Raw genomic sequence first — 12,796 nt, 5'->3', positions numbered from 1 at the left:
TTTCTACCTCCTCGGTGACACTTTCTCATTCTACGCCTGTTAGCCTCCCTGAAGCACACAGCTGCACCCTTAGTCTTCATCATACAGCTTAACACGTAGTTCTATGCTATTCTGCTATTGTTCCTGATGTGTTTTACTCCCCGAAGCATCAACGGAGTCTTCACTTTCTTTTGTATTTTTCACAGGGCCTAGCACAGACCTTTCTCACTGTGGGGGTCATTATCATACAAGGGTGTATCCGTAACAAATAATCAGTATAGCTTCAGAGTCGTTCATTCCAGAAACTTGGCCTACCTTTGGTCACTCCATCCAGCAGTCTGCTACAGACAAGGCCTATGATCCCATCAGCAAACACATTTTTGATAAAATGTGAGCAACTAGGCATTGCTTTTTAAATACGCATACTAGCTTTAAAAGTGAGCTTCTTATGTATCCCCAACATATGAAAATTAGGTGACACACATTCAACACTAATGTTTACTTGGTTAAAGTCTACTAGAAAATTGAATACTTTGCTTTTCAAGTGTTCCACCATAACCCTCAACCACGATGGCCTGTTAAAAATGTTACCAGTATTGCAACTTTATAGAAATAAATATTAACATTTATACATGTAGTCATTGGGCTGTGAGACCAAGAGTACGTGATTAGATAGAAGAAGCCTCAGTAAGTGAACATGAACTTCACTGTTGTCTCATTATCAGTTAAGTTTATAGTTCTGAATTCCATGTGTTCATCCACAGATGGGTTATGATGCTGAAACAGACAGAGTAATAATTAATCTATCCAACTGTCCAGCTCTGTATGATGAGGTGAAAGTGAAATTTCTCTCTTCTTGTTCGGTGAGTAATCAAGAAACAATCTATGCTGCTAAGCTTGTCTAGTCTTCTGAATGATTCTGGTTTGGGATTTCCTTTGCTACAATTCCCAAGAAGGGAGATGACAGGAGATGTCAACCCCTAGTCAGGGATGGGGAGATGAAACAAGTCAGATTTCTATATCGAATTTTTTTTAAAAGAAAATATGTAATTAAATATATTTTTGCTCATTTGTTTTCTAAATTATATACAATTTGCATGTATTAATTTTCAAATAAGAAAAAAATACAAAAACCCAGATGTTAAAAAAAAAAACCAAGGTATAAACTACATAGCAGTGATATTTTTGGTTTGTATCTTTAAAACACATTGCTCCCCATAACTTATAAAATACGTTAAAGTGAGGGAGATTTTGCTTTCCTCTCAATTGATGTATAATTCATTTAAAGTAGCATATTTAATCCAATATTTATGAAAGATAAGAATATCTTCCATTGTCATTACAGTATAATTGATGTTACCATTTATCAAATGTATGTCTGATTATTCTGTATATAGCAAATTTCTAAGCCCCAATAGTTTCATTTTCCTATTAAATCATCAACCAGAACCGCCAACGTATAACTGTGTTTGCTCAATTTAAAGCTTATTTCCTGTGCCCGCCTGCATCCCCTGCTTGCTCCCTGTTGGTGGAGAATTTACTAAGTTTGAAATGGTACATGTGTTGAAGCAAGTGGCCGGGATAGCTCCCCTTGAATAACGGAGCCAGTCTGAATTCTCTGAATCAGTGGTCTCTAAGCAGAAGCACTGGTGTAGGGGCACTAGCCAAGGGGATGTTGGTGATATCTGGCCTTTGTGATTGTCAAGGGTCATGAGATGAAAGCACTTTCAGAAATCTTAGGTATTTCTATCATCATCAATCGTGGTTAATTATCCAATGTAGCTGCTCCTTGTAGGAATGGATGATATCATTGGGGCAGAAATAGACATAGATCCTTAGTAGATTCTGTTTAGCACTATCCAAACCAGATTAAAAGACCAGTGTCTAAATTTATAAATATCTATCATAGAGAAAATACATGTCCTTAAAAATTTTGCTAGAAATGGCGAGAGAAAGGAACAGCAATCTCTCAAAGTCTCTGTCTTGGTGTCTTGAGTATAATGTTGACGGTAAGTGCTGCATATTCAATAGCTACAGTTATTTGATGAACGTACAGATGAATAAAGGAAGGGATTTTAATCCTTCTGGAAAGATTATTTTTCACAGTAAAATGGAAACTAAGAACTAATTTTTTTTTTTTACCATGTCTTTTTAGGCTCTTCCTAAATACTATGACAACTGTCCATTTTTCTTTTGGTTCCATACATCATTTATACAAAATAACAGGTATGGCTATGGTATAATCCAGTAGAAACAGCTTAGTCTCGAATGTTTATGTAAGAGGTAATGACAAGTCTTTTGCTAATTGCCATAAGCCCAATTTATAGAAACCAAAAAATCCTTGAGTCACTGTTCTTCATTGCCTTCCTTATTGTGATCTGATTATTTAAAAAATATGGCTATTTTTTAACATCTTTATTGGAGTATAATTGTCTTACAATGTTGTGTTAGTTTCTGCTGTATAGCAAAGTGAATCAGCTATATGTATACATATATCCCCATACCCCCTCCCTCTTGTGTCTCCCTCCCACCATCCCTATCCCACCCCTCGAGGTGGACACAAAGCACCGAGCTGATCTCCCTGTGCTATGCAGCTGCTTCCCACTAGCTAGCTATTTTACACCTGGTAGTATATACAAATCCATGCCACTCTCGCACTTCTTCCCAGCTTACCCTTCCCCCTCCCCGTGTCCTCAAGTCCATTCTCTATGTCTGTCTTTATTCCTGCCCTGTCCCTAGGTTCATCAGAACCAATTTTTTAGATTCCATATATATGTGTTAGCATACAGTATTTGTTTTTCTCTTTCTGACTTACTTCACTCTGTATTATAGACTCTAGGTCCAATCACCTCACTACAAGTAACTTGATTGTTTCTTTTTATGGCTCATATTCCATTGTATATATGTGCCACATCTTTTTTGTTGTTGTTTTGTTTTAACATCTTTATTGGAATATAATTGCTTTACAATGGTGTGTTAGTTTCTGCTTTATAACAAAGTGAATCAGTTATACGTATACATATGTTCCCATATCTCTTCCCTCTTACGTTTCCATCTCTTCCACCCTCCCTATCCCACCCCTCTAGGTGGTCACAAAGATGATCTCCCTGTGCTATGTGGCTGCTTCCCACTAGCTATCTATTTTACATTTGGTAGTGTATATATGTCCATGCCACTCTCTCACTTTGTCACAACTTACCCTTCCCCCTCCCCATATCCTCAAGTCCATTCTCTAGTAGGTCTGTGTCTTTATTCCTGTCTTGCTCCTAGGTTCATAGTGACTTTTTTTTTTTTTTTTTTAGATTCCATATATATGTGTTGACATACGGTATTTTTCTCTTTCTGACTTACTTCACTCTGTATGACAGACTCTAGGTCCATCCACCTCACTACAGATAACTCAATTTCATTTCTTTTTATGGCTGAGTAATATTCCATTACATATATGTGCCACATCTTCTTTATCCATTCACCTGTTTATGGACACTTAAGGTTGCTTCCATGTCTTGACTATTGTAAACAGAGCTGCAATGAACATTGTGGTACATGACTCTTTTTGAATTATGGTTTTCCTCAGGGTATATGCCCAGTAGTGGGATTGCTGGGTCATATGGTAGTTCTATTTTAGTTTTTTAAGGAACCTCCATACTGTTCTCCATAGTGGCTGTATCAATTTACATTCCCACCAACAGTGCAAGAGGGTTCCCTTTTCTCCACACCCTCTCCAGCATTTATTGTTGGTAGATTTTTTGATGATGGCCATTCTGACTGGTGTGAGGTGATACCTCATTGTTATTTTGATTTGCATTTCTCTAATGATTAGTGATGCTGAGCATTCTTTCATGTGTTTGTTGCCACTGTGTATCTCTTCTTTGGAGAAATGTCTTTTTAGGTCTTCTGCCCATGTTTGGATTGGGTTGTTTGTTTTTTTGGTATTGAGCTTCATTTTTCATATTGAGCTTGTATATTTTGGAGGTGAATCCTTTGCCAGTTGCTTCATTGGCAAATATTTTCTCCCATTCTGAGGGTTGTCTTTTCAACTTGTTTATGGTTTCCTTTGCTGTGCAAAAGCTTTGAAGTTTCATTAGGTTCCATTTGTTATTTTGTTTTTATTTCCATTTCTCTAGAAGGTGGGTCAAAAAGGATCTTGCTGTGATTTATGTCATAGAGTTCTTCCTATGTTTTCCTCTAAGTGTTTTATAGTGCCTGGCCTTACATTTAGGTTTCAAATCCATTTTGAGTTTATTTTTGTGTATGGTGTTAGGAAGTGTTCTAATTTCATTCTTTGACACGTGGCTGTCCAGTTTTCCCAGCACCACTTATTGAAGAGGCTGTCTTTTCTCCATTGTATATTCTTGCCTCCTTTATCAAAGATAAGGTGACCATATGTGTGTGAGTTTATCTCTGGGCTTTCTATCCTGTTCCATTGATCTGTATTTCTGTTTTTGTGTGAGTACCATACTGTCTTAATTACTATAGCCTTGTTGTATAGTCTGAAGTCAGGGAGCCAGATTCCTCCAGCTCCGTTTTTATTTCTCAAGATTACTTTGGCTATTCGGGGTCTTTTGTGTTTCCATACAAACTGTGAAATTTTTTGCTCTAGTTTTGTGAAAAATGCCATTGGTAGTTTGATAATTGCATTGAATCTGTAGATTGCTTTGGGTAGTATACTCATTTTCACAATGTTGATCCTTCCAACCCAAGAACATGGTATATCTCTCCATCTGTTTGTATCCTCTTTAATTTCTTTCATCAGTGTCTTACATTTTTCTGCATACAGGTCTTTTGTCTCCTTAGGTAGGTTTATCCCTAGGTATTTTATTCTTTTTGTTTGCAGTGGTGAATGGGAGTGTTTCCTCAATTCCTCTTTCAGATTTTTCATCCCTAGTGTATAGGAATCAAGACACTGCTGTGAATTTTGGATCCTGCTACTTTACCAAATTCATTGACTAGCTCTAGTAGTTTTCTGGTAGCATCTTTAGGATTCTCAATGTATAGTATCATGTCATCTGCAAATAGTGACAGTTTTACTTCTTTTCCGATTTGGATTACTTTTCTTCTCTGATTGTAAAAATATGGCTATTCTTGAGACCCACTGTTGCATTATCCTCAAGGTCCATGCCATAGGACTGTGTTATAAAACATACTATAAGCAGATCTTGAGTGTGGCAACTAATGCCTCCCATGAAAGTTTAATATGAGTTTGTTCAGTACCTTGAATATGGCAGGTCCTCAGTATGTGTGGATTTACTGATGACTGAGCAACACCAAATTCTGTGCCACAGGAAGGTGTCATCCAGGGAGGCTTCAGCTAGTTTAAAAGCGAGTTGACACACTTACATCTAGGGCAGAAGTTATAAGACACAGTAAGTATCAGTGAGGACAGCTTTTAAAAAATCAGTAATAGTCTCCCATTTAAAACTGATTTTCTTATAACTAAATCGGGTAATCTAGTTTTAAAAAGTAACTGATTTGAAGAGTATTCCAAAGAACCTCTATCATATCTAAAGCTCATTCCTAAATCTAGAAGTTCTCCACATCTTCTATTCGGTGGTGTTGAAAATTTGAGATTGGTATCACCATACCATTCAATAGAAATGGAAAGATAACATTCAAAAAATCATACAGAAGAGTTTTGAAGAAGTGGTTATGATTGTATGTGGCATGAATTGACAGTTCCCATGACATACAATCCTAGCCTTTTCTTCAAATGTAGACTGCATCTAATCCCACCTCAAGTCCACTAAGGTGATGGTATATAAAAACCTAGACTAAACACCTACAATGCACACACATTTAGTGGATATTGATAGAGTGAACTTTGGATTTGATGGAACATTTTTACCAATTTTTTCCCCTGGATGTATCCAGACAGAAAACTTCGACTTATAACATGAGCGAAGTCCCACAAATAGACATCTAGGTGGAACTTCATTTGGTACTACTTCTCAAAAGTGGTTCTTGCTAAAGGGCACAGTTTTTTCCTTTAAAACACCATGTTCATAGTAGAGAAGCAACATGCTAGATCACTTTTCTCCTCACTTTTATACTTTCTGAAGATTTAACGTGTGAATGTCCATACTCCTTGGTAAAGCTGTTTTTATTATGTGACTTAATTTCCCCAAAATGCCAACTTCATCATTTAAGACACTTGTTATTACTGGGTTTTAAAACACATCTAGTCTGCTTTATCACATATAGAAATTAAATGTAGATGTTCATTCCATAAAAGGCAATATTAAAAGGATCAGTGATACGTTCTTACTGAAGGTCATGCTATTTTTGTGTCTTAAGAGAGAAAGTGGGAGAGCTGGTCTTTGAAAGCTAATTAGATGCAGAGGAGGGGTCGAGACTGATGGTGGCCAGCAAGGCTTTTTGTTTTTAAAGCTCTAACAAGGGTGTCCTACAGCATGGCTTTTCTGTTAGCCCTACAATAAAATGTAATTTTTTTTCTATTCTAGGCTTTATCTTTCAAGAAGTGAATTGGATAATCCCCACAAACCGAAAGCATGGAAAATTTACCGTCCAGAGTTTGCAGTCGAGGTCTATTTTGATGACGTGACCAACTGTAGTTCCCCTTCTGACTAGAATCATGTTCTTCCCAATCCTTGCTACCTATTAAACCTATTTCCTTGCTGATATATTTACATATATATACATATGTCCTTGAGAACTGTATTAAATATATACAAGGGAGAATGTCAATGGCAATCGTTTTTTTTGAAAGAAGTCACAGTTTTCATTTGTATTGAGATAAATTTGAAACAGTACACGGGAACGTTAGTTGTCACTTAAGAACTCAGAAATAAAACTTTCCTATCAAAATAACATATTTATAAATTGTGATTACCCCCAATACTGTGGGTTTATTTACTTATCTATTTTTGGACAAGTATTCATTCCCTGCTTTGTTTTACATTTGTAATTTCAGATTTGTTAGAAAAGTAATTTCTAATTTCCTTCTTCTACTTGATTTACAAACTATTAACGAGCATCAGAAATGGCAGCAAAGATTGTTTTAAAACCCCTCACCCCTGCTCACAACCAGCTTCACCTAAGCTTGGGGAACTCTGAAGTAAGGTCAAGTTTTCATTATAGACACTGGTTAGTCCTGTGTCCACAGGGAATCATTTTCTCTTTGGTACCAGGTGCTACTTTATTCTAAGTACTTTCACTGCCATTATCTTAAAGCCCTAATTATCTTTGAAAACAGTTCTATGTTGGCTTGAGTATTTGAGTGATTTTCCTTTTATTGGCAAGGCTCTCAACAATCTAGCCCAAGTTGAATTGATCAGGAAATGAAAAGTAGCAAATGATGAGAACCAGCGCCTCTGCTAAAACACAGGCACTCGTTACTGAAAAACCTTGCACTTTGCAAAAAGCACACGATAAACAAAATAGGGTTTGGCGGGTTGGGACAGACCATTCCAACTAAGCAGTGTTGTAACAGAGCACTAACCACTGGCCACTTGGGTTGGCAGCCCCAGGAAGTCTGGAGGTTGCCAAAGGCAGTATTCTTTAAGGGAAACTAGAGCAACAGTTTATAGAGAAGGGTTGGTGAGTGCCAACCTAGCAGGGATGGGAGGAGAGCCGCCAGCGTGGTGGCATGGAAGGCCATGCAGGTGCTTCTCTCCCCCTCAAAATAGCCCCCAAAAAGCCAGGCTGCAAAGGTTATTCTACTCCCCTTAATCTGACTCCCCTTAGAGGAAGAGCTCTTGGAGACACAGCCTTTCAAACTCCTTCCGTGTTATGACTACATTATTCCCTGTCATTTGGGTTACAGAAATGTATTGTGGCAGCCCAGGTTATTGCCTTTAAAATTCCTGCAGCTATAATCTGTGGAGAGCAGATCAGCGGGCAGGCCTAGGTGAATGGGAAAAAAAGTGAGGAGTAAGATCTACCTTGAACACTGGCACAAGTTGGGAAACCCCAGTTTTTCAGAATCTTGCTTTTTGAAATAAAGGAAATTACAGTTGGTGGGGGGGTTTCTCTTCCCTAACCCTCCAAAATGGATTAAAATTTCTGGCAATTATGAGCTGTCACACTATTCTGCTTTTGCTCATAAAGAGAACTTGTTCAGGGCCTCCAGCAGGGCTGCTTTCCTAGAACCCAGTGCGAAGAATTCGTAAAACAACTTGAGAAACTTAGATCATAATATATCAGAACGCTACTGGTTTTCTTGAATAGAATTTACTGACCTGGAACAGAACTATCCAAAACTTGATATCCAGAAGTTTATTTTAAAAAATAGAATGGCATCCTGCCAAATCAGTCACATCGCATACAGAGCCTGGTGGAGGGAGAGTAATTCTAGTGGGCCACGTTTCGTAACTGCAGTGTATACAGAATATGTATTTATATCAGTAGTTATTTTACATCAGGAATCTTGCTGACAAAAAAAACCAATGCTCGTTGCAATAAAACCATCACCTTAAAATATCACCATACATAACTCAAACATTCCTGACAGTTGGTTCTTAGCACGTAAAGTACTTAAACAAACCATATAGTCAACTATTAGGCAAATTTAATGATAGAACACGAGAATTTCTTTAAACACAGTATTTCAAGTTACTCTATTTTTGTCTGGAGTACAGATTTGAAATGGTACAAATTGTACCCAAATACTGAGCCATGAATTAAGCAAACAGAATGAAACGTAAAAAACACCAACTCTGTGTTAAGTTTCCATTCACTACTCCCACTCACTCTTACTTGCCTTAGACAGTTTCTGTTGAAGATATTCAGTTAAATGTTCACAGGACAACACGTGAGAAGACCTACTGCCAACAGGGCTTAGACAAAGGGGCCCGGTGGGCTCTGGAGCAGGTCACTTCCTGAGGGAAGCCAGTCCCATTTGCTGTTTTTGCTTCAATCCAGGCCTGTTCAGAAGAAGCACCACTCAGTAGCTACTGACCGTTGAAGTACGGACAAAAGTAAGGTAGAAAAATTGCTTTTCAAGAAGAGGCAAACGGAAGGCCAGGCATAGCTCTGGAGCCCATCGGGCACAACACCGGGCATCCCCCCTCCACTAAACGTCTGCCAGCAGCTGGCCTTCCCGACCCTCTCTGGCTTCTGGCCGGAGTCGCCACCGAGCCTGCAGGGAGAACAAACACGTGTGCAAACTGGAGGTCTCACACACGGCTTCCGTTCTGCCGGCAGGGGCGGACGTACCAGTGTGGATCATGATCACCACATCAGCCGCGGGGGCGGATGAAGCACTCTTTATTAGAGGCCTGGGGGGTCTCGGAGCAGCACAGAATGAGGCGGCTGACCTCACTGGTGACGACAAGGGCTCCCGTAAACCAGACGACCAGGGAACAGCTGCCCATCCCAAGTCTACAGGAGTCAGATGAACCAGGGTTTGTTAGTAGTGCATACGTACGGCATAGTTTAATGAAATTACCTTTGCTTCGCTGATTAAGTCACACCCCAGAGACCACCATCACTGAAATTCACAACAGCCAGTACCCCACATGAAAGGCTCCAGCATGGCAAGGAGTGAGGGATCCCGAGACAAACTTCAGCCTGGGTCAGCCCTGACACCCCTCACGGGGAGTGCAAGCACGACACTCTGGTTCCCCCTGAAAGGAGACCACTTTGCCCACAAGCACCACCACTCCGTCCCCAGACGGGGAGCCAGGGCCTCTCTCGGCTTTGGCACGCTGCTCCCTGGAAGGGCTTCCGATGGGCAGAGGCAAGAAGGGCGTGGTCCAGAGTGGATCAGCAGCCCCACAGGTGGTCCCACAGACTTCTCTGGGATCCCGCCCAGGCCAGGACACACAGAGGCAGAAGCTCGAGGCCGCTGTCGGCCACAGTCTAAACAGAGCAGCCCAGGCCCCTCCCCTCAGCCCCTGCCTTGAGCTCAAGCCCAGCAGAGAGGAGCTCCTTGGGACGGGAGGAGGGGCTGGCACAGGCGAGGGCCGTGCTGCTTCCCAAAGGCTCTGGGCCACACCAACAATGTGTCCAAGCCTGGACTGTGATCCCGCCTGGACTGTGATCCCACCTGGAAGAAGACGGATGGCACTGTTGCCACAGAGGAGCACCTTGGGAAAATCCAGGACGCTTACTCTGAAACTTAAACCAAGAACACGGGAGCCACACCAGTATGCAGGTATATTCTCCTCTTTAGAATCTAGACGGACCCCTTAGTTTTCAAGCACCACAGGAAAACTTTTTTAAAACTTTAACCAATTATTATAGGGTACGTGCTAAGCAGATTTTAAAAGAGACCCACATCTAGAATGGATTAAGCATTTATAACCATCCTCATGAAACATGCTTACCTCTGGTTTATTCTAGTGAGATCTGAGATTAAACATGGAACTAAATTGTGCTTCACTCACAACACAGAACCATCTAAACTGCATGTACACATACAGGTTTATGCAAAAGCCCTTGATAGAGCTCTACTTAGCCTTTCAGATTAGGTACCTAGGGCCAGCAGCCCACCCTGTATGTCCCACCAAGGACAAGAGCAGCAACTTTTCCATTTCACTACAATTATGGGCAGAAATTATATAATATAAAAGAGAAGCTCTTCTATAAAGTTTAAGGTAGAAGGTAGAAAAATGGAAGACACAAAAAAAATTCCCACAAAAGCAAAAAATTCCATATTGGTCTTGTACTCCTCGAAACCCTGAGAACTGCAGTCCTCAAACAGCTTCACTTGGATCACGGTTTGCCAGAACACTTCAGTATGCTTCAAACTGGCTCATCATCAACTTCCTGCTGTACTCATAGGCCAAAAAGAGCGCCCCATTGGCAGGGAACGCGCGAATCATGGTAGGTTTCAGTCCAGAATATAAGGCCGTTATTCCTAGAAAACAAAAGGGTGACCAGAGACTGAACTCCTCCTCCTTGGAAATATCCCAGGAACCCACACAGCACAGGTATTTTTACAGTTACAAATCCAGACAATAGCGCTAGAAACCAGCAGTGATGGAACAGGTTTCCCTGGACTACTGGAAGTAGACAGACTAGTAGAAACAAGGGCAAGGGCAGGTCTGCAGCAAAGCTGGCGAGGCTCAGGGAACAGTCACCAATCCCGTGCCTATTACCTCCTGGTAAGCGGATCAGGCAGAGCAGGGGGCCTCACGTGGGCGACAGGAGGCAGCCACAGAGCCACGGACGGCAGCAACTTCGCAGCTTCACCTGGGTGGGGCGAGGACCACGAGGCCCTGGGCCAGAACACAGAGCACTGACATTGACGTCGAAGACCTGTTTCTAGTATTAGCACTGCCCAAGGCAGTTCTGAAGATCCAGGCAGATGAGGGAGGTGTAAGTACTTTGGAAAACTATCAAGTGTAATGCAAATTTAAAAGGGGTTACTGTTAGTAATATACAAGATGTCTGTACTCTATTTGGGGTTAAAGCAGCTTCTGCATGCCGTTACTGTGCTCGCTTTCTCTCAAAATCAAGACAGAAAAGTGCACATCCAAGGTTTAAGACGTACAGTGGATGCTGGAAGGACAGGTCTTTTATTCACCAGTGGCGTAAAATTGGCTTTATACAAACACTACTTCAAACGGCTTTATCCACCTGTATAGCTAAGAACTGATAGCAAATCACCTTCAGAAATTGCTTAGTGCCTTTCTCATTGCAGAAGTCTTATCATTAAGGATGTACATTCTTTTAAATGCCTTACTGATATGCTGTTAGAGCTCATCTCCTGATGATATTGTTTAAAACAAGTGGTGCAGGACTTCCCTGGTGGTCCAGTGGTTAAGACTCCATGCTTCCACTGCAGGGGGAGTGGGCTGGATCCTTGGTTGGGGAAGTTTCACATGCCCCAGAGTGCAGCCAAAAAAAAAAAGTGGTGCTAACTCTGAAACATTTGTCCTCTTAGACAAAACATATGCTTTAAAAATTCCCACCAGGCTACTTACAAAGTCCTGGCCCAAAGGTTAGGAATCAGAGCTTTAAACATTTTTGAGGGGACTTCCCTGGTGGCGCAGTGGTTAAGAATCTGACTGCCAATGCAGGGGACACGGGTTCGATCCCTGGTCCAGGAAGATCCCACATGCCACGGAGCAACTAAGCCTGTGCACCACAACTACTGAGCCTGCGCTCTAGAGCACGCAAGCCACAACTACTGAGCCCTCGAGCCACAACTACTGAAGCCCATGTGCCTAGAGCCCGTGCTTCGCAACAAGAGAAGCCACCGCAATGAGAAGCCCGCGCACCGCAATGAAGAGTAGCCCCCGCTCGCCGCAACTAGAGAAAGCCAGTGCGCAGCAACAAAGCCTCAACACAGCAAAAAATAAATAAACATTCTTGAGAATAATGAAGTAAGCTAAAGAAAGGGGTCTGGAAAGAAATCCACAAATGTGAATTACATACACTGTTAGCAAAGTGAGGCGGTGGAAGAGAGCGATTACCCATCTGATCAACTTCGACAAGACTAGCAGCCAAATGACCACTCTCTATACGTACCTCCTCTGTTTCAGCAATTGGCAGACTCACCTTCATTTTTCACGATGCTTATAAAAGTTCCAATAAATCCTGCCTGTTTTCCAGACATGGAGAGAACTTGAATTCTGGATTTGATACAATCCACTGGGTAAACAGCAAGCCAGAGGCAGATTCCACCAAATCCACCACTTAACATCAAAGTGACAGGGCCTAGAGAAGAAAATGAGCAAACAGTGTTTTGTCTCAAGAACAGCTGATGTGATATTTCCAGAGGTCAACGTAGTAGTGGCTGCAGGTAGGTGCAAATACAAACACTAAAGCTGAGGAACACAGTTCTCTGGGGCAACTGTCAAACTGTCTAAGAGCACAGGTTCTGTGTGGTAGCCTAGGGCTGTCCCTCATG

General features: G+C 41.3%; 2 protein-coding genes across 3 annotated transcripts in view; one reads left to right on the top strand and one right to left on the bottom strand.

Annotated features, from left to right (window-relative positions):
* Positions 1 to 9,335, top strand: part of LOC132477389 (phosphatidylinositol 3,4,5-trisphosphate 3-phosphatase TPTE2-like) — a 73,292-nt gene extending 63,957 nt beyond the window's left edge. Inside the window, exons 26-29 of the mRNA XM_060079756.1 lie at positions 744 to 842; positions 2,135 to 2,205; positions 6,441 to 6,547; positions 9,142 to 9,335. Of these exons, the coding sequence (XP_059935739.1) occupies positions 744 to 842; positions 2,135 to 2,205; positions 6,441 to 6,547; positions 9,142 to 9,335 (471 nt within the window). The remainder of the gene's footprint in view (positions 1 to 743; positions 843 to 2,134; positions 2,206 to 6,440; positions 6,548 to 9,141) is intronic.
* Positions 8,200 to 12,796, bottom strand: part of SLC25A15 (solute carrier family 25 member 15) — a 41,375-nt gene continuing 36,778 nt past the window's right edge. For both annotated transcript variants that reach the window (XM_060080251.1, XM_060080252.1), the window contains exons 6-7: positions 12,445 to 12,603; positions 8,200 to 10,798 (exon numbers count right to left, since the gene is read on the bottom strand). In XM_060080251.1, the coding sequence (XP_059936234.1) occupies positions 10,674 to 10,798; positions 12,445 to 12,603 (284 nt within the window). In that variant the 3' untranslated portion in view covers positions 8,200 to 10,673. The remainder of the gene's footprint in view (positions 10,799 to 12,444; positions 12,604 to 12,796) is intronic.

Source organism: Mesoplodon densirostris, chromosome 17 (genome assembly GCF_025265405.1).
Source record: "Mesoplodon densirostris isolate mMesDen1 chromosome 17, mMesDen1 primary haplotype, whole genome shotgun sequence".
NCBI lineage: Eukaryota > Metazoa > Chordata > Mammalia > Artiodactyla > Ziphiidae > Mesoplodon > Mesoplodon densirostris.
Note: the sequence above shows the minus strand (reverse complement) of the source record. Positions and strands in the feature narration are given on the sequence as shown.